Source organism: Myotis daubentonii, chromosome 15 (genome assembly GCF_963259705.1).
Source record: "Myotis daubentonii chromosome 15, mMyoDau2.1, whole genome shotgun sequence".
Lineage (NCBI taxonomy): Eukaryota > Metazoa > Chordata > Mammalia > Chiroptera > Vespertilionidae > Myotis > Myotis daubentonii.
Window position 1 is genome coordinate 12,349,619 of NC_081854.1, and position 27,751 is coordinate 12,377,369.

At 45.4% G+C, this 27,751-nt stretch overlaps 1 protein-coding gene across 16 annotated transcripts; it reads left to right on the forward strand.

The window, feature by feature from the left end:
* The first annotated feature begins 40 nt into the window (after positions 1–40).
* ZNF180 (zinc finger protein 180) lies at positions 41–27,642 on the forward strand. Of its 16 annotated transcripts, XR_009448792.1 has the most exons (6): positions 48–889; positions 6,386–6,473; positions 6,731–6,887; positions 13,751–13,825; positions 20,831–20,997; positions 22,119–22,144. XR_009448792.1 is itself a non-coding variant. In XM_059666227.1 (5 exons), the coding sequence occupies exons 1-5, from the start codon at positions 698–700 to the stop codon at positions 27,602–27,604; spliced, it is 648 nt and encodes a 215-aa protein (XP_059522210.1). In that variant the 5' UTR covers positions 41–697; the 3' UTR covers positions 27,605–27,642. The 16 variants fall into 16 exon arrangements, 15 of the variants coding, with proteins under 15 accessions (XP_059522210.1, XP_059522212.1, XP_059522214.1 ...); XM_059666227.1 differs by lacking the exons at positions 20,831–20,997; positions 22,119–22,144 and adding an exon at positions 27,469–27,642 and having other exon boundaries at positions 41–889; XM_059666229.1 differs by lacking the exons at positions 20,831–20,997; positions 22,119–22,144 and adding an exon at positions 20,677–20,813 and having other exon boundaries at positions 45–889.
* Positions 27,643–27,751: the final 109 nt, after the last annotated feature.

Consider the following 27,751-nt stretch of genomic DNA (forward strand, 5'->3'; position numbering starts at 1 on the left):
ATTGCTGCCAGACAGCTCAGGGCATCTTAATCTACACGTTATTGCCTCCTACTGGCCAAACACCTCAACAGCCGCAGGCTAATTCTCCCCAATCTGACAATGCACTCTGTATACAAACCCTGACCCTTTGAAGTGTATATCTCTGCCTCACCTCAGGACAAATTGTGTTAATAAAAAGCATGGGGTCCTGAGATATATACACTTCAAAGGGTCAAAGGGTCAGGGTTTCGTATGCAGGCAAAGGGAAAAGGGGAGGGGAAGGTACAAAACGTATCCAATTCTTGAAGGGCTTGATATGCGTCCTCCCGACTGTATAATGGATTTGTAGCAACTACCTTCGGCCTCAGGACCAGAGGAGGCGGCGCGCGCCAAGCTGGGGACCAGCAGGCGCCGGGGAGGGGTGCGGGTGGTTTCCACGGGATCGAGGTTTTTTCCGCGACTCCCGGGCGTTAAGCCAGGCCCAGGGCCAGCCTTTCCCAAGTCAGCCACTCCCCACGCATGGCTGCCTCGACCTCGGCCTCGGACCCGCTTCTCTCGGCGCCACACACAAACTCGGACACGCACAGCCGCAGCCCAGCCGGGATCTAAGCTCCAAGCCCCCTTCCAGTCCACCTGCCCGGAGGCGCTGGAGCCCGCGCCGCGGCGCGCGCCGCCGAGGCTTCTGGGAATTGTAGTTCGGACCCCCTCCCCAGCCCACATGCACTTCCGGGTTCGGCCAGAAGCGCAGCCATTGTGTCCCCCCCACACACACCCCCCTCCCCAGGCTCGGACGCTCGCGCTTGCAGCGCACCTCGGCCCTTCCCAGGGTCTCCCCGAGCGGCCTTGCGAATACCGAGATGGAGCGGGGACAGAACTAGCGTCACCGGAGTTCGCTGTGTGCAGAATCGGGGTACGTGTTTGCTTCTCCGAGCTCGTCCCGGGCACCTGAGGCTGGGACAGGCCTGTCCTGGGCGGCGAGTCCAGAGACGCTGAGGTTGGTGCTAGCCGGGGCAGCGCTGGGCGTCCCGTGCGCGCGCGGCATTGTCCCTGCGGGCAGCTGGAATTGGGGGTGCGGGTGGGCGATCTGGGGCCTGCGCGGGCGGCCCTTCAGCCTCAGGTCACCAAAGCTGGAGGTACTGGTGGCGGCGCCGCCGGTTCCGGACAGAGCTTGGCGCGCGTGCGCGTGCGCTGTGGCCGGCGGTGCTCTTGTCTAGGGTCTGAGGATGCTCAGGTGGATGGAAGACCAGCCCTGAGCTCGGGTGCTGCGGATGGGGCCTCGGGAGAGCCCCTCCTCCCCCTCCTGCGAGGCTGGGCCTGTGTAGTGGGGGACCTGAGGACCACTGGGTGGATCAGGGGCTCACTGGCAGATTCTGGTTCCTGGAGGAGAGGGGCTGGGTCATGGTCCCCATACCCTTGAGCAGGTGTGTGAGTTGGAAGCACCAAGTGGGAAGTGAGATTCTGGGCCGTTGGCGCCGGGACCCTGGAGCAGACACTGCCCGTCTCCCAGGCCTGGGGGTGCCCTGGGTAGTGGAGAGACTGGGTGGCAGTTGCAGATTCTTGCCCCTGGAGAGACACTGTCGCTTCAGCCGACCCTCAGTGGGAATGGCTCGTGGAGGGAGGAGGGCCTAGGGCAGTGGTTCCCAGCTTTTGTTGGCCATGTTCCACCTAAGCATCTCTAAAATCCTGATTGCCCCCGCCCCCCGTGACATATAATTCTTATTATTCAAAAAGTGAGCTCCTATTCATGTGAGGAAGCCTAAAAGGCCATTAACTTGGTCTAAACAAGCTTCCAAAGAACGTGGCATCCAACAAAGAGAAAAATGAAAGAACGAAAGGACAGTTGAAGGACTGAGGAAGAAATCACTAAGAAGTTGTTTAAAAATAATAATATGAAGTGATGTGAAAAAATAGCAAAAAAGTTTCAAAACATGTAATAGAGAACTGAAATCCATAAATATGTCACAATATATGTTCATATACTGTGTATGAGGCTCCTAGAACCATAAGAAATGCAAAACATTTCACTGTGAATAACTCATTCTCCAATTGCCCCCCCTTAAAAATCAAATTGCCCCGTGTGGGGGGCGTGCCCCACGTTGGGAACCACTGGCCTAGAGGCAGTATCTAGGCAGAGAGCTCCCTGCACGTGCTGGGTTTGGGCTTGGGGCAGTTTCTGAGTGGGAGGCAGGACTTTGGACTGGTCATCCTGGGGCCCTTGTAGCATGGTGCAGAGCCCTAGGGCACTCAGGTTTGGTGGAGACGCTGGGTTGGAGGTACAGAATGGGAGCCCAGAAGGACAGAGCTGCTTGGGGGGTGGGGGGGGGTGGGGAGCAGGATGCTGCCGGCATGACTATGAAGTAGGTGTTCCTGGGGCCTTTGCTCAGGGGCTACTCTGCTTGCAGGCATGAACAGGCCAGGTTGGTAGAGGGACGAGGCGTGTGCGGCAGACTTAGGTGCTCATGTTTGCGTGGAGGGAAGTGGGAGGTCCCAGTTCCCGTGGGAGCTGGTCTCATGGGCTTGACCACCCCAGGCCAGTGCTCAAGTCCTGGGCTGCTTCAGGGCTCTGTGCTGAGCTACTGTGGGTGTGTTCTGATGTTTGGTGGCAAGCAGGTGGACACGGGTGACCCCAGAACGCTCACAGAGACTCGCAGGTCTCAGGTAGGTTGAAGCACAGAATGGGGGGACACAGATTCTCATCTGAAGAGCAGGGACTGCACAGGACCTGCAGGCTGGCCGAGGGCCCAGGTCCTGGATGCAGGCTCTGGGCGTGAGCCTGCTCTGTGTATGCCAGCAGGAGAGGAGGGAACCTGGGCGGGGCCCTGAGAGCAGAGAGCAGAGGCCTGGGTGTCCCGTTTTGGAGCTGGAGTTCTGGTTTGGAACTCTGCACGTGCGCTGGCCTGGGGCAGAGTGGGGAGGCATGGGCAGCCCTAGGGCCCAGATACTGCCTGGAGATGCCCAGGTGGGTAGAGGGAGCGGCTGCTGTTCTGGGCTGCAGAGGGGTAGGGCTATACAGTCTGGGCACACACACAGGTGTGTGGGTGGGAAACAAGAGGCAGGAGGTGGGAAAAAAGAGGGGAGAACCAAGATGGCGGCATAGGTTAACGCCGGAGATTGCTGCTTTGAACAACTACTTCAAAAGTGAAACCAAAAAACGGAAGGGACATCACCCAGAACCACAGGAACGCTGGCTGAGTGGAAGTCCTACAACTAGGAGGAAAGAGAAACGCATACGGACACTCAGAGGAGGCGCAGTGCTGAAGTCAAATTCTGAGGTGCGGAGTGCGAGGAGCGGGCTGGCGGCGGAGGGCGCGATTGTTGTTTTCAATCGGGAGGGAGTCGCAGACTCTGAGCTCCAGACACAGGCGAGTCTTTAGGGACCCAGACTCAAACGGGAGAAGCGGGACTGCCTGGCTTCGGTCAGAGTGAGTGCAGCTTTCTCTCCGAGCTTTGCAGCGGGTGCTGGGACTCAGAGAGGCAGAGCAACTTGGGACAGGACTGAGAGCCGCCATAACTGCTCTCTCCGGCCCACCCTGTTGATCCTGTGCGACCCGCCCCGCCCAAGCCCTGCACAGAGGCATTTGCTGGATAGCCTCAGGCAAAGGCATTTGCCGGATAGCCTCAGGCAAAGGCTAGATTAGCACCTCCCTAGAGGACAGAAGTTCTCTCACTGCTGACACAGCTGATCCTCATAGCCACTTGGCCTGGAGGTCAAACCCTCCCTGGAATTAGCTACAACAATCAAGATTTATCTATAAGACTGCGAACAAAGACCACTAGGGGGTGCACCAAGGAAGCATAACAAAATGCGGAGACAAAGAAACGGGACAAAATTGTCAATGGAAGAAATAGAGTTCAGAACCACACTTTTAAGGTCTCTCAAGAACTGTTTAGAAGCTGCCGATAAACTTAATGAGATCTACACGAAAACTAATAAGACCCTCGATCTTATATTGGGGAACCAACTAGAAATTAAGCACACACAGACTGAAATAACAAATATTATACAGACGCCCGACAGCAGACCAGAGGAGCGCAAGAATCAAGTCAATGATTTGAAATGCGAGGAAGCAAAAAACATCCAACCGGAAAAGCAAAATGAAAAAAGAATCCAGAAATGCAAGGATAGTGTAAGGAGCCTCTGGGACAGCTTCAAGCGTACCAACATCAGAATTATAGGGGTGCCAGAAGATGAGAGAGAGCAAGATATTGAAAACCTATTTGAAGAAATAATGACAGAAAACTTCCCCCACCTGGTGAAAGAAATGGACTTACAGGTCCAAGAAGCTCGGAGAACCCCAAACAAAAGGAATCCAAAGAGGACCACACCAAGACACATCATAATTAAAATGCCAAGAGCAAAAGATAAAGAGAGAATCTTAAAAACAGCAAGAGAAAGAAACTCAGTTACCTACAAGGGAATACCCATACGACTGTCAGCTGATTTCTCAACAGAAACTTTGCAGGCCAGAAGGGAGTGGCAAGAAATATTCAAAGTGATGAATACCAAGAACCTACAACCAAGATTACTTTATCCAGCAAAGCTATCATTCAGAATTGAAGGTCAGATAAAGAGCTTCACAGATAAGGAAAAGCTAAAGGAGTTCATCACCACCAAAGCAGGATTATATGAAATGCTGAAAGGTATCCTTTAAGAAGAGGAAGAGGAAGAAAAAGGTAAAGATACAAATTATGAACAACAAATATGCATCTATCAACAAGTGAATCTAAGAATCAAGTGAATAAATAATCTGATGAACAGAATGAACTGTTGATTATAATAGAATCAGGGACATAGAAAGGGAATGGACTGACTATTCTTGGGGGGGAAAGGGGTGTGGGAGATGTGGGAAGAGACTGGACAAAAATCGTGCACCCATGGATGAGGACAGTGGGTGGGGAGTGAGGGCGGAGGGTGGGGCGGGAACTGGGAGGAGGGGAGTTATGGGGGGAAAAAAAAAAGGAACAAATGTAATAATCTGAACAATAAAGATTTAATTAAAAAAAAAAAAAAAAAAAAAAAGAGGCAGGAGGTGGGTATTTGATGAAGGGTGCTGGGGTCTTTGTGCAGATGGCACCCCGATCAGAGCCTGATGATGCCTAGGTCGGTAAAAAGACGGGATCTTTCTGAGCTGCAGGTGCCCACGGAGGTGTTTGGGCAGGAATCTAGGCAGGTGTGGCACAAGGAGGGGCCTGTGGAGGTGGGTGGAGGAAACGGTTGGGGTGCAGGTTTGGGGTGCAGGTGCACTGTGACCCGTACTGAGGTGTTTGAATGAGAACCCAGTAGGGGTGAGAGGGTGAGTGAGAGGGAGAGATAGGGTGGGAGTGGGGTGCATAGGGTGGGATTTTCCAGGGGCTGTTCCGTTCTCCAGCCCAGAAACACCTAGTTGGTACAAAGACAACTCAAGCACACATTCTGGGCCTGGGGGTGGGGGGGCTGGCACGTGCTGGGGTCTATCAGGAGGCCACCAGTGCCATGCTGTCTCCGTTGCCAGTTCAGGCCTGAGGACATCCAGGTTGGTGGAGGGACCAGGTCAGAGCTACAGATTCAGGGCGTAGGAGGGTTTTGGGATGGGAACCTGGGCTAGCGCTGGTAGGGGCTGGACAACCCCAGAAGAGTGGAAGGACCAGGTGCAGCTGAGCTCTGTGCATGTGCTTGGTTGTTTGAGCAGGAAGTTAGAAGCAATCATGACAGGTTGCTGCATGTATCAGGGAGTATGATCTGGGGCCATGAATCCCAGAGCCTTGCTGCTTGCCCGAGGAAGAGATGCTGGTTTGGGGTACCGATTTCAGGTTGGGGAGGAAGGGGTCCTCGATGGGTTAGGGGTTTGCAGGAATTTCAGGACCCAGGGGGGAAGGGAGGGACTGATTTGTGCTGCAGATGGTGGTGGCGGTGAAGGCTGCATTTGTGCATGACATGGGCTCCCTGGTGTGGGATCCAGAGGCCTCTGATAGGGGAGGACCCAGTTTAGAGCCGCAGCGTCTTGGCCTGGGAGAGGGACCAAGGATCTCCAGGTTCACGCACAGCTTTCCAGGCTGGAATCCGGGCAGGACCCTCTAGAACAGCGGTTCTCAACCTTCCTAATGCCCCGACCCTTTAATACAGTTCCTCATGTTATGGTGGCCCCCAATTGCATTGTTACAAATTGAACATAATTAAAGCATAGTGATGAATCACAAAAACAATATGTAATTATATATGTGTTTTCCCATGGTCTTAGGCGACCCCTGTGAAAAGGTCGTTCGACCCCCAAAGGGGTCGCGACCCACAGGTTGAGAACCGCTACTCTAGACGCACACTTCTCATGGGACATGCATCCCGGGAGCAGAGACTAACCAGGGACGGGGGGGTGCCAAGGTGGACCTACAGGAGGCGGCTGTACTCAGGGTTTCTCCCCTTGCAGCTCAGGACCTCAGGCCCCTGCCCGTGCGGGACGGAGAGCATGGACGAGCAGGAGGAGAAGCCCCCAGAAACCCTGACGGAGGCCTGTGTGCAGGTGAGTGAGCTTCCCTTCCCTTCCCTCCCCACCTCTTCCCTCCCCTCCCCTCCCCTTCCCTCCCCTTCCTCCCCTTCCCCCGGAGACCCAGAGCTGGAGCCCACCCAGGCCCCACAGCCCAACCCTCTGGACTTGGGAGCTGTCGGGCTCTCTGCAGTGTTTGGGGGCTTTTGGCACCTCCTGACTTGCAGGCTCCTAACACTTACACACAATGCATTTAATGAGGCTCCCTGCATTCCTTCACCCTTCTAACCCAGACGCTAACTCTTTCTGGGAGGAATTCAGCACCCTGTATCCAAAGCCCTTAGAATACGGACTGCCCTTTGACCAGCAACTCTTGGCTCTGCCTGAGAATGAGCGCTTGAAAGAATGTTTGAGCATATGCAACGCACAAGGAGAGTTCGATGCGTTATGGTAAGACCATGACATGAAATACACTGTAGGCATTGATGTGATAATGCATATTTACCAATGTAAAGGGATGTTTATTTATGATCTATGTTAAGCCGGTAGCATTTAGAAATGACCACCTTTTTGAAAAGGGGTGCAGTATGTGTGTATAGGAGATACGTTAGGTCCTGGCCGGTGAGGCTCGGTTGGTTGGAGCATCGCCCTGTGCTCCGAAGGGCTGCAGGGCGTGTATGGGAGGCAGCTGATTGTTGTTGCTCTGATGTTTCTCTCTCTTTCTGTCCCTCTTCCTTCCTCTCTCTAAAAAAATCAATAAAAACATATCCTTTGGCGAGGATTTGAAAAAAGAAAAAAATATGTTAGAAGACAGTAAATACACCCGTTAACAAAGATTAGCTGTACTGTTACGTTACTTTCCAGGTGACTTTGTGTTTTCATTTATTTTATCCACTTGTACTTTTGTACAGCCCATTTTGAGGTTAAGATATTACTAATTTAAATCATTTTCCTACAGCAAATATTCTTTGAAAACATTTAATTTCTTTAAAATGTTAAATTAGGATTTCGCTTTCGCCTTCCTGAACAATGCAGCCCTGAAGCCAGTAGGTGGGGCAGAGCTGGGCAGGCCTCTGCACTGAGGGAGGGCTCCCAGCTGTGGGTGTCACAGCCTGATGGGGGTGAGGAGGGCATCTCTGTGTGGAAGCATCAAGCTGGGCAAGGAACGGGTGTTAGGAGTCAGAGCCCAAATAGGTGAGGTAAGTCCATGTGGAAGAGGGGATCTCGTTTGGGGTGATGGGGCCAGAGCAAGTGAGAAGGGCATCCAGAGAGAGGGGCCCAAGTGCAGTGAGGGTGCCCAGCGTGGGTACCAGAGCCCGAGCAGGGTGACATGTGCACCATGTTGGGCCTGGGGAGGGGCACATCTTGTATGGCGTGTCACAGCCTGAGCAGGTTGAGGTCACCCATGCATGAGGGTAGCCTGGCATGGAGTATCCGAGCCCAAGCAGGGTGGCGAGGGCTTCCCCACGGAGCCAAGTCTGGGGGCATGAGCATGGGTCCATGAGAAGGGGCCACCTGGCCTGCAGAGTCAGAGCCCAGCAGGGTGGGGAGGGCCCCGGGCACAGGGTGGCTTCCTATGGGGCTGCAGAGCCCCGTGGGCCGAGGAGCATGTAGCAGAGTCTCTCGGTCAGATACGGAAAGAGAAAACACTAGCATGAACTGTGGTGTTCAGTGGACATTGGAGTTATTGATGTGGCTCAGGGCTTTCAGTCTGTCGATGTAGAAATACAGAGAATGTGTGTGTGTGTGTGTGTGTGTGTGTGTTTGTGTGTGTGTGTGTGTGTACAGACACATACTCCTATATTCCCTAACTGTGGCCACTCTGAGGGCCTGGGAGCAGTGACACTTTGATGCCATTGGGCACACCTGGTGCCCAGATTTCGACTTCGACATGAATGCTGTGGGTTTTATGGACACACTGTTAATGGCTATTTAGTGTTCGATCTTTTGCTATTACAAACAGCACGGCTGTAAATGTTTTTGCATATGCTTCCTTGTACACATGCACAAGAGTTTTTTGAAAAGAGTCAAACAAATATAAATTTACTTTCACATTTTTTATCAAAATTACAAGTACAAGGCATTTTGATGTGACCATTGGCATTCTACTATAAGCTAGTGACTTCATGTGTTTTCTGGGAATCTTTCTTTTTTTTTTAACCTTCACCCGAGGATATACTTACTGATTTTAGAGAGAGGGGGAGGGAGTGTGAGAGAGAGAGGGAGAGAGAGATTGAGGAAAACATGGATTGCTCGCCTCCCGCACGTGTCCCACTGGGGATCGTACCGCCACCTAGGTATGTACCCTGACTGGGAATCAAACCCACAGCCTTTCGGTGCAAGGATGGCCTCAGCCAGCTGAGCCACATCGGCCAGGGCCCTGGGAATCTTAATGGTCCTTCTTCTATGTCACACAACTGAATTAGCAATCTGTTCCTTATAATTTGTACTTCCATCGCATGTCTTTTATTGCCTGGCCCGTGTAAAGCCCTGTGTGAGGCACTGACTGGGGAGAAAGAGGATTTCGTTCTCACAGAGCGACTTGTGCTTCCTCTAGAGCCCAAGGTTACGTAGGAAAAGCAGAAACATCTTTTCTCCCTTGTATTAGCTCCCTATGGTTGCACACCCCAGGACTTAGCAGCTGAAAACAGCCAGCATTTATCATCTCACACGTTTTCTGAGGGCCAGGCCCCTGGGAGCAGCTTGTCTGTGTGTTTCAGACTCTGGGTGTCTGGCGAGGGCGTTGGCTGGGCCGGGCCGCTGCCTCCAGAAGGCTTGCTGTGTCGGAGGACCCACTTGCAAGGTCACTCACGTGGCTGTTGGCGAGAAGCCTCAGTTCCTCACCAGGTAGACATCTCCCCAGGGCTGTTAACACAGCAGTTGGTTTCTCCCAGGGCACATGATTTGGAAGAGAGAGAGAGAGAGAGAGAGAGAGAGAGAGAGAGAGAGAGAGAGAGAGAGAGAGACACCGAAAGTTTAAACGCACACACACCCAAGATGGAACCCACAGTGTCTTTTGTCATCTGATCTCGGAAGTGGCACTCCATCCCTTCCTCTGCAATCTATTGGTCACACAGACCCACTGTGATTTATAGTCGGTTGGTCAGAAAAGCACTTTTGTGGCAAGAAAAGCCGTGTCTGCATTGTCACATGTTATAAATATGATTTCTCTTTGCAGTGAGTTTCCACGATATGGTTGAGTCCATTAGCAGCTTGAGGTTGAAAGGGGTTCCCGGACCCAATACCAACGTGTGTGTGTGTGTGTGTGTGTGTGTGTGTATGTGTGTGTAGGCTTCCTCACACCAACAACACCAACAAGCAGTTCTCTAACTCCAGCAAGGTGTCATTCAACTCAGTTCTGACACCATCTTCCCAGAGATAGAATCAGATTCCACAGGTAAGGAGCTCAGTCCCACAGCACCACCCTCTACTTCAGATGCCAGCTGCAAGCCACATTGTTATCTGTGCTTTTCTGATCGACTGACTATAAACCACAGGTTCCCGTGACCCCTCTTTGAGTTCAGTTACTTTGCTGGAACAGCTCACGGAAATGGGGAAACCCATTGACTTCCTAGATTACCGATCTATTGCAGAGGATGCTAAAGGATATGAGTCGGCACCCAGATGAAGAGACGCGTAGGGACAGGTCCCGAGGGAGGAGCTGCTGTCCTCGTGGCCCCTGGGCCTGGCACGGTGACTCACGGAGGGGCTCCAGTTCCCAGGGTGGAAGCTGTCCAAAGCAGGGGCTGGGGAGCTGCTCTTGGGGGCTTTCTGGAGGCTTCATTACATAGTCATGATCGGTCCAACCCCAAGCCCCTCTCCTCTCCCCGGAAACCATGGTGGGACTGAAAGTTCTAGTTCTCTAATGACATTGTTGGCTCCTACTGGCAACCAGCCCCCACCCTTGGGTGGGATTCAAAACTCATTTCATTAACAGAGCAAGAGAGAAAATCCTAAGGAGCCGTGAATTGGGAACGGTGGGTGAAGACCAGCTATACCTGAGACATACATTTTGGTCACCTGGGTGACCAAGTATATGTATACTAGAGGCCTGGTGCATGGATTTGTGCACATGTAAAGTAAATTAATTAGAAGGTGGCCCGAGGGGCGGGACTGGGTGAGACGGGCTGGACACGCCCTGAAGCCAACCTCCCATGGTCCCTCCCTAGCCGGCCACACCTGGGGCAGCACTGGGGCTCAAAGGGCATCTGTGGAGTGAGCGGAGTCCCTCCAGCAGGTGGGGTCCCTCGGCCTGGCCTGCAGGGATCGGACTGAAACCGGCAGTCTGACATCCCCCAAGGTGTGCCGGAGTGCGAGGGGGCATTCTGCAAAGTTGCTGTCCCTCCGCAGCTCCTGTGTTGAGCATCTGCCCCCTGGTGGTCAGTGCACATTATAGCTACTGATCAGTTGCTTAGACTTTTATATATATAGATATTATAATTATAAACCTACTTTTGCCCACCCCTGCATATTTGTATAAGAAATACACACACACACACACACAACACTTTTAGGAATTATCTGGTTTCAAAGTGATTTTTCAAGAGAAAAATATTTTTGCTGGCTTCTGATTAAGGGAAATAAGTGTTATTAAAAAATAGATACAGTATTAAAACAGACTGTGAACCTGCTCCTCAATTCTCTCCCTCCCCAAAATAACTGCTTTTAATGCTTTGGAGACTGTCCTGACTTTTCTGTATGTGTTTATATTCTATAAAAATCTGTTCATATTTTGTAGATTGTTCTTAGTTTTTTCATTCAACAATGTATTATAAACATGTTTCTGTCATTTATACACATCAGTTTAGGCAAATCTGTCTCTTCTCTCAACTGCTACATAGTATTCATTTATCTGGATGAAGCATCATTTATTTAACCAGGCACTCACTGATGGGCATTATTTAATGCATCCTGCCTGAAGCCAATCCCAGCATGTTCAGCAGGGCTGAATCATCTGTTGTAGCAAAGGCATTTCCCCAAACCTGAAAAGGGATGATTGCTTGCTGCCAGACAGCTCAGGGCATCTTAATCTACACATTATTGCCTCCTACTGGCCAAACACCTGAACAGCCGTAGGCAGTTTCTCCAAAACCTGATAATCTGACAATGGACTCTGTATGCAAAACATGACCCTTTGAAGTGTATATCTCCACCTCGCCTTAGGACAAATTGTGTTAATAAAAAGCAAGGGGTCCTGAGACAGGAGATCTTAGTTTCTTTAGCTAGGCCCCTCTGACTCCCTATAATGCAAAGGTTCTCAACCTGTGGGTCGCGACCCCTTTGACGGTCGAACGACCCTTTCACTGGGGTTGTCTAAGACCACCCTGCATATCAGATATTTACATTACGATTTATAACAGTAGCAACATTACAGTTATGAAGTAGCAACGAAAATAATTTTATGGTTGGGTCACAACATGAGGAACTGCATTTAAAGGGCCAGAAGGTTGAGGACCACTGCTATAATGCCTTTCAAAATTATGTTTCATCTCTGGACTCTTTATTAAGTTACACACAGCCCTTCTCCAGATTGCTGAACCCTTCTTGATGCTGGAACAAGAACCCTGGCAGCATCCTCCCATTTAGCTAGGATAATGTAATCCTTTAATGAGTTTTCTTGTACATATCTACATCTAAGTGTAGTTTCTATTATTTGCCAATGAAATACAAGTAGACTTATTGGATAGTATATCATGTTAAAAATATTTCCATTAAAAAGACAAAAATCAAGGAGTATCTACAAAAACTGACAAAATCTGAAAAAAGTTTGTGCCTGAGTTAAAAATATTGTACCAGTATCAGTTTCCTAATTTTGACAGTGTACTGTGGTTTTGTTAATACTAGCATCAGGGGAAGCTGGTACATAGGAATTCTCTGTTCTATTTTTGCAACCTCTTATAAGTCGTAAACTATTTCTGAATAAAATGTTATTTAAAAAATATATTGCTACCCTGGCTGGTGTGGCTCAGTTGGTTGAGCATCGTATTGAAAGGTGGAAGGTTCAATTCCCAGTCAGGGCACATACTCAGGTTGCAGGTTTGATCCCCAGTCAGGGTGCATATAGGAGGCAACTGATTGATGTTTCTCTCCCTCCCTCTCCTTTTCTCTCTCTCTCCCTCTCTCTCTCTAAAGTCAGTAAAAACATTAAGAAAATAAAAATATATGTATTGCCTGTCCAGCCCTGGCCAGGTGGCTTAGTTGATTGGAGCGTTGTCCCGTGCACCAAAACGGTTTAGGGTTTGATTCGCAGTCAAGGCACAAACTGAGGTTATGGGTTTGATTCGTGGTCAGGGTGTGAAAGGAGGCAACCAATTGATGTTTCTGTCTTACATCAATGTTTCTCTTTCTCTCCCCCTTCCCCTCTCTCTCTCAAATCAGTAAAAACACATCCTCAAGTGAGGATTTAATATATGTATGTAGCCAGTGCAGAAAGGTTGGGTCAAGTTAAACTTCCACTAAGAATATAAGAAGCTCTTGACCAGTGGGCCACCACAGGAGGAATTGTAAGCAACAGGCAAAAGAAACACTCCACATGGTTGGTTACATACAGGGGCTTTGAGAAAATCAGTAAATTTAAGTGAATACTGGATGCAGGAGAAGGAAGGTGCAAATATGGAAAACAGGAAAGCTAGAATAAAGTGTGATGAATTATAATTGGAGGTACCAGTGTGAATCGATGGTCTCTAACATATAGAGAGATAATTATAGAAATAGAGGTTCAGTGTTACCTGATTTAAAGAGGTGAGCATCTCTTTGTATATTCACTGGCCGTTTTATTGCTTCATAGTTGAGCTGCATTGCATTTTCCTTTGTCTATTTTTCTGTGGAGGCTACCCTTTTCTTACTGATTCGGAAGAAGTCTTAACAGTAGATTTTCTATTGCCGGTGCCTTATTGGTGGTGCTTTATGCCAAACGTTTCATGAAGTTAACTTATTGATTTCCCCTTCCTTGATCATTCTTTGGTCATGCTGTATTCTGTCTTATTTGCTTACAATTCTGAGGTCCAGGGATTCAGCTGCACATTTCTTTTCTTCTACATGGTGCCTGTGGTCACTCACTGGGCTGGCAGCTGGGCTGGCCTGGAAGGTCCACAAAGACACATGTCTGATGTTTCAGTGACCCTCCAGATGCCGCCCCCCCCCCCCCCCCCACATGGCTCACTTGAGCTTACAAAGGAGGGAGCAGGAGTCTGGTTGGTGGGATGCCTTAAAACAGGTGGTACATCAGATCCTAGCCTACGCACAGTGAGGGTTTTGAGCTGTGACGGAGCGCCCTTTAATTTCCCTTTCTCTCGTCTATTTTGCTTTCTCAGGACTCTCTCCTTCCTCAAGAGATTATCATCAAGGTTGAGAGAGAAGATTCGGGGCCAGTGGCCGTCCCTTCCCAGGTGAGTTGGACACATGGCCTCTTTACATTGAGAAATGTGTGTGGCTGGTTGGTGGCGGAAGCCAGATTGAAGTGAACTGGGAAGTGAGTAGAAAGTGATGGGAATGGAGGTAAGAGGGGGCAACTTTTACAGAAATTGGGTGATCATGTGAAAGATTGAAGAGAGTGATAGCTGTCAGGACATTTGAAGTTGAAGGGCTTTTTAAAAATTTCCTTAAGGATTCAAAAGATATGACTCACAAGTGGTTGCAGGAAGGAGTTAGTGGGGAAAAAGAAGTTAATAGTCAGGAGAGAGAGAAGATAAAACTATAAAGCAGAGTCCTTGATTAGTTCCAGGGGAATTAATTCAGAGTATCTATACTTATAATAGGGTAATATGCAAATTGGTCAGGATGCCGTCACGTAAGGACCCATCAGCAGGAGGGCAGGGCATCGAGCTACAGGAGGGCATGGCAGCAAGCTACGAGCGGAGGAGAGCTAAAGGAGGGCAGGGCAGTGAGCTACGTGCAGTGGAGAGCTACGAGCGGTGGTGGGTGGGGCTGCCAGCTGAGGCAAGCGGCAGCGAGCTACTCGCACACAGATTCGTGCACAGGGCCACTAGTATGTGAATAAATGGCTCTACAGAGGAAGAAGGACGCATAAAGGACGAATGAGGTTGAGGGAGTTACGTGAAAGCTTAGTTTTGCCTCTGAACAAGCAGATGGATTTAACTGTTGGTCATAAGGGTGGGGGTTGGAATGGAGAGACGTTTGACATGTGTAGAGAAGTCTTAGAGTAGTAATTTTGGATTATGGGAGAACAAGCTGCTCCAGGAGGCATAGCAGGGCTGCTGGAGGATCTGACGGGATTATCCAAGGAGTGACCATTAATTGATAAGATGCTATCCAGCTGCTTCTGCGGATTTCCCCTCTCCCAAAGGGGAGCATTCTGTAACCTACTTTCCATAGACGGTACATTGACATTCAGATTGGTTTAGCTTTTGTAGCCACAAGCATTCTGTGGAAGCCCCATAGGTCAAGGTAATATTTGAAAGAGAATTTTTTAATATATTAAATGGGATTAAAATGAATGATCTCGACTCTAAACTGAATAATTAAGGTGGAAAAGATAAAGAGGACACTAACTAGAAAGGAAAAGAATATAGACTGATAGATAGTAATAGTAGACATTTCAATAGAGTAATGGCCCCAGACCATCTAAGGACGAGAAAGGTAAAGAGAGTAATTGAACAAGTAAAGTGGAGAAGTTGCCAGAGAGGATGTGGTTGGGGGACTGGGTGAAAAAGGCGAAGAGATTGAGAAGAACAGATTGGTAGTTAACAAAATAGCCACCAGGATGTAAAGTACAGCATAGGGAATATAGTCAATAATATTGTAACAACTATGTATTTCCAGTGCCAGGTAGGTGTGATTGTCTAACTATTATGCTGTACACCTGAAACTAATACAAAACAACATTGAATATAAACTAATTGAAAAAAATTTTTTAATCTGATGTTGTAATAAAAAATAATGTGATGTAATCAAAGAGTAGGCAGTTCTATGTGTGTGATTTGAGAGGTAGAGTGCTTTATGTTAAGTCTGGGGTGTCACCCTAAGAGTGGGGCACTGAAGAGCAATTTTAGGGTCTGGGAGTTTGGCTAGCCATGTGAATTGATGACTGAGAACACAACCTCTGATGTCAAGCAACTGTGAGGTTGTAGATGCTACCAACTTTAGGCATATGTTAATTTCTCTAGTTCTTCATCTGAAAAATGGTGCTACTAATAGAATTTTCTCACAGGGACCTTGTGAGAATTGAATGATAATTTGTGTCATGAATAAGCACACTGCCTGGCACTACACAGCAAGTGCTTCCTTAAGGTCAGTTACTTTTATAGTATTATCAGAGAACTCTGCAAGTGGATGCTATACTAGTAGACCAGTGATTTTCAACCAGGGTGCTGCTGCCGGCTCATGGGTGTGCTCTAAGGATTTTTAAAACATACAATATCTGACTATTTAGTCAGGGGCACTTACTTCTTTTTCCTTAGATTGTCAAATTAAAAACTGACAATAGCCAAAACAATAGCCATCCAGTGTGAATGCCCTATCTTGAACCATAAATATATAGGTCATATAATAGGGTTTTTCTTATTGGTCAAGTCGCAAAGTAAGGTTGCGATGGTTAATTCTTGGTACCAGAAATCCATATATATACCTGGTTTTTTAAAAAAAGTCACTTTGGAGCAAAAAGGGTAGGTAATTACCATTATTTTTTTGTAAGTTAATAAAATTATACCTTTTTTTGTCAGATTGGCAAAAATGTAATATATTTTTTTGGTGTTCCTCAGAATTTTAGTAATTAGTTTGTATGTGCCATGAGATGAAAAATATTGAAAATCGCGCAATAGACAGTGGAAGGTGAAACAATTTAAGTTCTTGAAATGGGAAATGAATCATGGGTATTGTAAGTCTTCAGGGGATGGGCGTGGTGGTTCCAGAGGTTGGTAGGACAAAACTCTAAGAAGTATGGTAAGTGATGAGGGCTTAAATGTAACTGGGAGGACTCACACCCTCCCCCTTGGATGGGAGAGCATGACCACCCTAAGCCTGGGATGTCTGTGGCGGAAGGAGTCCACAGGGGGGAAGGTATGTTTCCATTAACACAGGGATGTAGAGGGAATATTAGGTGAAGATGTTGAGGCTGTAGGATTTCATTATTATAGCAGATGAGTTCCCAAGGACACAGTTGAAGGGTTTGAGAAGGACTTGGAGAAGTGGGGATTTGGGGCAGGTGAAGCAGAATAGAGTAAGTGGGGATAGAAGTTCAGAAAAGCCAGTATCTACATATTGAAGGGCTTTTTTTTCAAATGGGTCTGTGATAGGCCCTTTGAGTTTCAGATGAGAGGAGAAGACCTAAATCAGAATTTGGACCAGACCCAAAACACCAATCAGAAAGAATGTATACACCTCAGTGTTCATAGCAGCACAATTTACAATAGCTAAGGTCTGGAAACAGCCCAAGTGCCCATCAGATAAGTGGATAAAAAAGTTGTGGTGCATTTATACTATGGAATACTATGCAGCAGTTAGGGAGGGGTGGAGAACCAAGATGGCGGCATAGGTTAACGCCGGAGTTTGCTGCTTTGAACAACTACTTCAAAAGTGAAACCAAAAAACGGAAGGGACATCACCCAGAACCACAGGAATGCTGGCTGAGTGGGAGTCCTACAACTAGGAGGAAAGAGAAACGCACATGGACACTCAGAGGAGGCGCAGTGCTGAAGTCAAATTCTGAGGTGCGGAGTGCGCGGAGAGGGCTGGCGGCGGAGGGCGCGGTTGTTGTTTTCAATCGGGAGGGAGTCGCAGACTCTGAGCACCAGATCCGAGCGAGTCTTTAGGGACCCAGACTCAAACGGGAGAAGCGGGACTGTCTGGCTTCGGTCAGAGCGAGTGCAGCTTTCTCTCCCAGCTTTGCAGCGGGTGCTGGGACTCAGAGAGGCAGAGCCCCTGGGGACAGGACTGAGAGCCGCCATAACTGCTCTCTCCGGCCCACCCTGTTGATCCTGTGCGACCCGCCCCGCCCAAGCCCTGCACAGAGGCATTTGCCGGATAGCCTCAGGCAAAGGCTAGATTAGCACCTCCCTAGAGGACAGAAGTTCTCTCACTGCTGACACAGCTGATTCTCATAGCCACTTGGCCTGGAGGTCAAACCCTCCCTGGAATTAGCTACAACAATCAAGATTTAACTATAAGACTGCGAACAAAGACCACTAGGGGGTGCACCAAGGAAGCATAACAAAATGCGGAGACAAAGAAACAGGACAAAATTGTCAAAGGAAGATATAGAGTTCAGAACCACACTTTTAAGGTCTCTCAAGAACTGTTTAGAAGCTGCCGATAAACTTAATGAGATCTACACGAAAACTAATAAGACCCTCGATCTTATATTGGGGAACCAACTAGAAATTAAGCATACACGGACTGAAATAATGAATATTATACAGACGCCCAACAGCAGACCAGAGGAGCGCAAGAATCAAGTCAATGATTTGAAATGCGAAGAAGCAAAAAACATCCAACCGGAAAAGCAAAATGAAAAAAGAATCCAAAAATGCGAGGATAGTGTAAGGAGCCTCTGGGACAGCTTCAAGCGTACCAACATCAGAATTATAGGGGTGCCAGAAGATGAGAGAGAGCAAGATATTGAAAACCTATTTGAAGAAATAATGACAGAAAACTTCCCCCACCTGGTGAAAGAAATGGACTTACAGGTCCAAGAAGCGCGGAGAACCCCAAACAAAAGGAATCCGAAGAGGACCACACCAAGACACATCATAATTAAAATGCCAAGAGCAAAAGATAAAGAGAGAATCTTAAAAACAGCAAGAGAAAGAAACTCAGTTACCTACAAGGGAATACCCATACTACTGTCAGCTGGCTTCTCAACAGAAACTTTGCAGGCCAGAAGGGAGTGGCAAGAAATATTCAAAGTGATGAATACCAAGAACCTACAACCAAGATTACTTTATCCAGCAAAGCTATCATTCAGAATTGAAGGTCAGATAAAGAGCTTCACAGATAAGGAAAAGCTAAAGGAGTTCATCACCACCAAACCAGGATTATATGAAATGCTGAAAGGTATCCTTTAAGAAGAGGAAGAGGAAGAAAAAGGTAAAGATACAAATTATGAACAACAAATATGCATCTATCAACAAGTGAATCTAAGAATCAAGTGAATAAATAATCTGATGAACAGAATGAACTGTTGATTATAATAGAATCAGGGACCTAGAAAGGGAATGGACTGACTATTCTTGGGGGGGAAAGGGGTGTGGGAGATGTGGGAAGAGACTGGACAAAAATCGTGCACCTATGGATGAGGACAGTGGGTGGGGAGTGAGGGCGGAGGGTGGGGCGGGAACTGGGAGGAGGGGAGTTATGGGGGGGAAAAAAAAGAGGAACAAATGTAATAATCTGAACAATAAAGATTTAATTTAAAAAAAAATACTATGCAGCAGTTAAAAAAAAAGAAGGATCTCTTACCCTTTGAGATAGCATGGAGCGACCTGGAGATTATTATGCTAAGAGAAATAAGCCAGTCAGAAAAAGACAAGTATCACATGATCTCACTCATATGTGGAATCTAATGAACCAAATAAACTGATGATCAAAAATAGACTGAGTCATAGAAGCATGAACAGACTGTTAAACTTCAGAGGGAAGGTAGGGGAGGGTGGGTAGGTGGGAAGAAATCAACCAATGAACTTGTATGCATATATGCATAAACCGTGGACACAGACAATAGGGTGGTGAAGGCCTGGGGCAGGCTAGAAAGGGTTAGTGGGGGGGAAAGGGGGACATATGTAATACTTTCAACAATAAAGATTTTAAAAAATAGACTTTGGACCAGGATTATTCGGATATATTATAAAGTTTATTCTATTTATTGATGTATTGACATAATTTACTAAATATATATTTAGTATTTACTGTACACCAACACTATGCTAAGCACTGGAGTAACAGTTGCAGACTATAAATACCTTCTACTTTCCTTCATGGACTGTAGCCTAGTGACAAAAAATGACCATTATGCAGATGATAAGAAAGTGTGGAACTTTGAGAACATGTAGCTGGGATGGAGTGGGAGGTGCTAGTCTAGTATTATTTATTTGATATTTGAACAAGCTTAATGTAGGTACCTACATTAAATAGCAAAAAGGAGTACATCTTTATTCAAAGGAAGCATGGATTAGAGGTTGGAAAACAGAACTATAGAATAGATCCATATTCAACAGAGGTTACAGTTTGCAAATGACATTTCTCAATTCCATTTTGGGCTAATCATGAAAACCTTTGAGATTTTGGTGAAATTTATGGCTCCAACATAGAAAATTGCAGTATAGCAGCATTTCGCTTGGAGTTTCTTGGGATTCACAGACCCTGCTTCCCATTCATGAATTACAGCTTAATAAAATCTGGTCTATTTTAAAAACCTTTAGTGACCAGTGTATTCAACTTCCCTGACTTTTGCTGCTTTTAGGTAAAGACAGGTCACCCTCAGCACTTCTTTTTTGGATCAGAATTCCTGCCCAGTGGTTTTGGAAATAGGTCCTTTCCTGCTCAGAGGAGGCAGTGCTTTTTATGTGGCAGTAATGCCTGAACATCTAAAGGCTCTACAGTGCAGGTCAGTGTAGACAAATAGAACTGTCATCTGAAGACTAAAGGTCACATTGGCTGTCATTTAATCTCTCAGAGTTTTCAGACAATAATAATTGTTAATGTGATTATATTCATCATCACAGTTAACTCAACAACCCAATGAGTTGGGTATGATTAAGCCTAATAAATTCACCATTAATACACAGATTGTCACATTAGATTTTTTTTTTTTAATTCAGTCATATACTGTTTACAGGTGAGAAAACCCAAGTCTCTTTTTTTTTTTCCCAAATCCAGTGCTTTTAACCTCTACTTCATTAAGGTCCACGTTTCATCTTCTACTTCAGGCACCAGCAAAGTAGAGCCTGGAGCCAAATGCAGCCTACTACCTGTTTGTGTAAATAACAGTTTATTGTAATACAGCTACACCCATTTGTTTATTTTCTATGGCTGCTATCTTGCTACAGCTGAGTGGTTGTGACAGACTGTATAGTTTGAAAAACCTAAAATGTTTACTCTTTGGCCTTTGATAGAAAAAAATTACTGATCCTTGTTCTGTTAGTTCCTTGGTAATTTGGAGGGAATTCCTATGTGGGAATTCTATATACCAGTGAAAAAATAGAAGGAAGCATTTTCTTCAAGGTGATCAAGAGAGAAATTGTATATTAGTTCTTATCTGGTGTTTCTCTTTGGGGTTACAAAACAGATCCAGCATCCAAAACCTAAAAGGGCTCACCTAGAAGACACATGTACTCCTTGACTAGAATTCTTTGAATGCTGACTATCTCAGTACAACTTCCGGGACATCAAGTTTCCTTTCTCCCATCTGTCAAACTTTTCTTCCTCTATGAACATTAAAGGGAAATGATGCCCAGCTGAGCAGGAATGTGTGTACTGTTTTAGGAAGGCGTAAACTTCAAAATTGTGACTGTGGACTTCTCTCAGGAAGAGGGCATTTTGAACCCTGCCCAGAGGACCCTGGACAGAGATGCGATCCTTGAGAACCACAGGGACTTGGTCTCTTGGGGTAAGAATATGGTCCCCTTACATGAAGTCTGTATGTTGAAATTATTTCTTATTGATTGAGAATTTTGCAGTTCAGAGGTAAAAATGGCTTTGGCCACACACAGATTTTGTTTGTGCTTTTTATTCCCTAGTGAAAATTTAATTTAATTTAAATTTGTAAGGTAGAAAAGGTACAGTTTCTTTAGTCTGAGCTTGTTTAATCTTCATGATTCCCAAAGGCGAAAAACTAGGACCAAATTCTGCAGTAACTTTCCTGGTCTCCAGCCCAGGCACCCAAAATCCTGTATCTTTCCCTACCAGTGTTTCAAACCAGACACAATTTCCCAGTTGGAGCAATGGGATGAGTATAAAAAGAATTTCCCACACACATATCCTGGTGAGAAACAGACACAAAGGAGTCATCATAGGTATAGAAGGTTAGATTGAAATATCCCCATAGGGCATGCCACATTTTTCTTCATTTCCCATCGCCTAGTGGATTATATACACACCACTTTTCCAGATACTCTTTAATGCTTGGCTTAGTCAGCGAGGCTTATGCTTATGAGCTAACCTCCATTCTCTCTCAGAATCACAGGAATCCATGGGGCCATATTAACCTTAAGGCATCTAGGGAATGCTGGGATAACAGTGTCCCAGTTCTTTTTCCTGGTTCACAGTTGTAGTTTGCTCATGTCTTACTGACATAGGCTATGCTAACAAGTGTCATGCTTTCAGAAATTCCTAGGAATGTAGACACTAATTTCTATTTCATTGAACATGTGTTTAGCACTAAAGAGGGTAGAAAGGACCCTTTATTACTTTGCTAAGAATTGCAAAATTGTTTTATGATTCTTTTAGTCTATATAAGTGATCTTATTTTGGAACATGGAGATTTTGATTTGGTGTCTAAAGTCTTACATATTCAGTAAAATTATAATTAAATTATTCCATTTAATGCAGTGTTATACTATTGGGCTGTGGTAGTTTTATGCTTATTGCTTCATCCCATCCTCTTGATTCTCAATCCAGATTATAATAGCTGAAAACAAATCTACATGTATTTTGCATCCTTTCTCGTCAGCTTTATTTCACTATTTCAACATTTTTTTGGCTAGAATATTTTATTTTGCTTTCTTCCAGACTTGGCAACTGCACTTGGAAGAAGAGAATCAACATCAAAGCAGAGAATTATTGATGATGAACCATCCCATGGAGTGAAATTAGAAAGGTTGACAAGAGATGATCCTTGGCTATCTTCATGTGAAGAAGTTTGGATTTGTAAGGATCAGTTGGAGAATCAACAGGAAAAGCAAGAAAGACTTTTTAAGAAAGTGGCATTCATTCATGAAAGAGTCTGCAAAAGTGATGAACTTGAGGAAAAGAATGGTCTGAATTCCAGTTTTCTTTCACCCCAGATGATACCCATAAGAAACCATTTCCATAAACATGTCTCTCATGTTAAAAAATTTCATCATTCTGTTGTGGACAGTCATCAGATGATTAGTGACAATGAGAAACTATGCAAAAATAATGAATATGGAAAAAAAAACCAGAGCATTCACCTTATTCAATTTACAAGAACTCAAACAGAAGATAAATCATATGGATTTAGTGACAATATTCAATCTTTTAGCCATGGTACACCCGTAAATATACGTGAGAAAATACATGCAAGAGAAAAACCCTTTGATGTTAAGGAATGTGGGCAAGTTTTAAACCATAGCATATCCCATAATGAACAACAGAAAATTCCTGTTGAATATAATTGTAGTAAAATCTCTGAGAATTCATTTCTTAATCCAAACATGAAAAATTCTGAAGAGAAACCCTTTGAGTGTAACCAATGCAGGAAATCCTTCAGCTGGAGCTCTCATCTTGTTGCACATCAGAGAACTCATACAGGGGAGAAACCTTATGAATGTAATGAATGTGGGAAATCCTTCAGCCGGAGCTCTCACCTTGTTTCCCATCAGAGGACTCATACTGGAGAGAAACCTTATAGATGTAATCAGTGTGGGAAATCCTTTAGCCAGAGCTATGTTCTTGTTGTGCATCAGAGAACTCATACTGGAGAGAAGCCTTATGAATGCAGTCAGTGTGGGAAGTCATTCAGGCAGAGCTACAAGCTTATTGCACATCAAAGAACTCATACGGGAGAGAAGCCCTATGAATGTAATCAATGTGGGAAATCATTTATCCAGAGCTATAAACTTATTGCACATCAAAGAATTCACACTGGAGAAAAACCCTATGAATGCAACCAATGTGGAAAGTCCTTTAGTCAGAGTTATAAACTTGTTGCCCATCAGAGAACTCACACAGGAGAAAAACCCTTTGAATGTAATCAGTGTGGGAAATCTTTCAGCTGGAGTTCTCAGCTTGTGGCACATCAAAGGACTCATACTGGAGAGAAACCCTATGAATGTAACGAGTGTGGGAAATCTTTCAACCGCAGTTCACACCTTGTTATGCATCAGAGAACTCATACAGGAGAAAAACCCTATGAATGTAACCAGTGTGGGAAGTCGTTCAGCCAGAGTTATGTTCTTGTTGTACATCAGAGAACTCATACTGGGGAAAAGCCCTATGAATGTAGTCAGTGTGGGAAATCCTTTAGGCAGAGTTCATGCCTTACTCAACATCAGAGAACTCATACTGGGGAGAAGCCCTATGAATGTAATCAATGTGGGAAAACATTCAGCTTGAGTGCTCGACTTATTGTACATCAAAGAACACATACTGGAGAGAAACCCTTTACATGTAATCAATGTGGGAAAGCTTTCATTAACAGCTCTAAACTTATTAGGCATCAGGCAACTCATACTGAAGAGAAACCCTATGAATGTAACTAGTTTGGAAATTTTTTAGCCAGAGTATATTCCTTCATCCCTGCCTTCCTTCCAAGGAAGCATGTGTGTTAGAAAAACATGGATAAGATTAATGTATGCAGAAAAGCTTTCCATTAGCCCTATTATTATGTATCTGGAAATTTGTTCTGGAGACGAAAGGAGGGACTATGGATCACAGTTTTTTCCCCAATATGTTTTTACTGATTTTAGAAAAGCATTGATTGGCTGCCTTCTGCACACCCCCTACTGGAGATTGAGCCCACAACCCAGGCGTGCACCCTGCCTAGAATTGAAGAGGTGACCTTTCAATTCATGGGACAGTACTCAACCAGCTGAGCCACTCTGGTCAGTCAGGATCTCACGTTTTATTTCATAATTCTGCATACAAAATCAAACAGTCTTTATGAAACATTCTGAGCAAAAGTAATACATTTTGGCACTTTCCCTTGCAGAAAGCACTTAGAGAGAATTGCCATTAAATGGACTATATGCTGTGGAGTGATTGCCAATGATATTGACCTCTTTTCCAATAAAGAGTAAATGAGAATGCTATCACTGGTGGTGGTGTTGAGAAAGTTGAAAAATTGCTGTGGTTATCAGAAATTAGGCTGGAAAACAGTAGTTCAGTGTATCATCCTACAACATGATTTCTTCACTAACTACTTTATATTCATGCAACACTTTCTCTTATTTAGAGGATTTTGTAAAAATTAGGAAAATGGCTATGATGCAAAGTGAAAAATGCAGAACAAGAGTTTGGAGCATTTATTTCTAAAACCATTGTGATAAGATATTTGTGTGTGGATCAGAATTAAAAGGGATTCTAGGTGTGTTTATTTGACTTAGGTTTATGCCTGGTCTTTTTGAATACATACTATTTTGACATAATAAGTGATATGATGAGTAAAAATTAGTCAAAAGCAAGCAAGCAAGGTTTTCATTTCCTTTGACCATTTAGGAGAGGCTAGACAGCCAGATAACAGAGATTCCTCTGGGTTCTGTAGTTTCCATTTGGATTAGTATGATTAGGACACTTGGGTACAACTTAGAGTTTTCAGGAATATTCCTCATTGAAAATAAAATATTTTCATGGGAATGTGGTACTGGAAGTTGAGACCAGAAAGGATTTTATATACCGGGACTGAGATGCATAGGCAGTGTAAGGATAATTGGGCTTCCCTCCACTCCCCTCCCCTCCCCTCCTCTCCTCCCCTCCTCCCCTCCCCTCCTCTCCTCCCCTCCTCCCCTCCCCTCCCTCTTCCTGTCCCTCCCCCCTCCCCCTCTCTTTACCCCCTTTCCTTCTCCCCCTACCTCCTACCCCCTACCCCCCAGCAAACAAGGTCAAGGCATCAGCAGACTCGGCACCAAGGACCCACTTCCTGGTTATCAGGTGGCCATCTGGCTGTGTCCTCACTTGGGAGAATAGTGGAGAGAGGTCACGGGGGCTTCTTTTATTATAAGGCTATGAATCCTACTTAAGAGGGCTCTACCCTCATGACCCAGTTACCTCACAAAGGCCCTCACCTCCTAACAGTCACATAGGGAGTTAGGATTTCAACATATGAATTTTGGGAGCACACAAACATGCAGTCCCTAATAGGCCCAAACTCAGCTTCTAACATTCTTCACAGAAAATGCTCATTGATCAGTCCAAATTGTCCTTCAGGCCAGTGTTGTTCAGCATCTGAGTTTATGACAAATGATAAAATAGGCTCATATGTAAGTTCATACAGGAAATAAAACCTTTACTGGAATGATGATCTGGAAACTACAGGCTTCATCCCACACTGACTGAAAAGGGGCATCTAAATTCTAGCTCAGGCCCCTCATTGGCACTCAGAACGTGGCCTCTTCATTAGCTGCCTCTCTGGTGGGTAGGCCATGAGCTGGGAAATGACACATAAAGATGCCATTAATAAATGTGCCCATCCTCAGACATATTTGGTCATGTTTATCATTGAAACGAGCCGATTTTTAATTTTTTTAATACATTTTATTGATTTTTTAGAGAGAGGGAGAGGGATAGAGAGTTAGAAACATCAATGAGAGAGAAACATTGATCAGCTGCCTCCTGCACACCCCCTACTGGGGATGTGCCTGCAACCAAGGTACATGCCCTTGACTGGAATCAAAACCAGGACCCCTCAGTCCGCAGGCCGATGCTCTATCCACTGAGCCAAACCAGTCAGGGCGGGAGCCAGTTTTTTAAAGTGGGATTATTGACCTTCCACCTTAAGTGAGACCTCATTTTCTCTATTAAAGCTTAGGAAGGAAACAACATTTTAACATATTGTTTGCGGGTAGTTTTTATCGCGCGCTAACAGGTGGTGCAGGCCATTTTTGCTAATTTTTTGCGCAAATGGCAACGTTCAGTAAAATTACGATAACTTTAGTTTACGTATTTATACGTTACCCGCATTCTACCGCTAGTCTATAAAAAACGTATTAATACGTGTCCCGCGCTCTACTACCAGTCAACGTAAAACGTATAAGTAAAACGTATAAATACGTTTCCCGCATACAATGTGTTAAATGAATATGGCCCAGCTCATCACGTGGGGATGGGTGTGGGGCAGGCAAAGTGTAAATTTCCAGGAGACAGACCATAAAGGGGAGAAAGGTAAGGAGCAACCCTCAAGCAAGGTTTAGGAACCAAATGTCTAAGGAGTTTAGTTGGTATTTCTTTTTCCAGTTTTGTTTCCTTAATCCTCCTGCTTCTAACAGTTGCTCCCATTGTTCAAGGTTGGTGAACTGCACACCACTCAGGATTTTTCAGCAGATGTGCTGGAAACTGATTGAAGATATGGGCTCACTTTCTCCTGTGGAAAAGAGTACTCCATCTGCCACGCGTGTCCAATAAATTAGACTATAATTGGTTTCCTGCCACCCCACCCCTTGGTGGAGCATCACCATGCGACCATAAATTTGTTAGTAGCTCTTTCCATGCAGCTGGCACTCAGTGGGTATAATTTTACTGGTTAGATTTGAACTTTATGAATCTATGTTATCATAGCATTCAGAAAGACATCTGACTTTACCCTAAAAGGCCCTGAATATTGTTACTGGGGAGAGAAAAGACTGGATGTTTTTATAAAGAATTGTATGTGTTAATCTACGTAAATCAATAATGCTGTTTTCAGTTCCTCTAAGGGCCACTGCAGTCATGATGCTGAAACTCAGTAATGAAAATAACTTGATAATGAAGGGATCGGGATGTATTTGAGAAGTATATTACAATAAGATTGGAACACCTACAAGCTAGAAATACTTTTAGGCCCATTGGGCTGGGGTAAACTGAGATACTTATCAGTTTACTTATTAACCTGTATCAAACTGGTTGAAAAGTATTATTCTGAGCTAAATCAAGCCCAGACACATGGTGAGATGCATGAGGATTGGAAATTAAGAACAAGGCAAATAGATTCCCAAGTTAGTACCAGTGTTACTTATGAGAGGGAGCCTCCACACCAATGTAATAAAATTATTATTTTTTGTAATCATTGTGCCGGATGTCACCAATTTATTCTTACAAGGTTGTCAGAGGAGTCTGACAACGGGTCTCTCCATTAACTTTGGCTTAAGGAAAGGCCGACTCCATATACTCTGCCTGAAGAAGTATGGATTCTATTTTTATTTTATAGGAAGATGCAAGGAGTGGGCGCTATGGAGGGCTCTCGGGGAAAGTCTCACCTGATTCTTGTTCATCGAGTGGGACATCACCAGCTACAACAGACAGAGTTCCCAGCTACTGTAGGGGTTTGCTTACAAGAACTCTAAAGGTCAGTGTTTCCACGATTTTCTCAGGATGGCAATGAGCAAAGGGACTCACTTTTTAAAAATATATATATATTTCTTTATTGATTTCAGAGAAGGAGGGAGAGGGAGAGATAGGGAAACATCTGTGATGAGAGAGAATCATTGATT

Coding starts and splice junctions, on each gene's coding strand:
- ZNF180 (XM_059666218.1), top strand. CDS start 698: ATGCACTTCCGGGTTCGGCCAGAAGCGCAGCCATTGTGTCCCCCCCAC. Junction 890..6,380: donor TCGCTGTGTGCAGAATCGGG/GTACGTGTTTGC, acceptor CTCCCCTTGCAG/CTCAGGACCTCAGGCCCCTG. Junction 13,826..20,873: donor CAGTGGCCGTCCCTTCCCAG/GTGAGTTGGACA, acceptor GTACTGTTTTAG/GAAGGCGTAAACTTCAAAAT.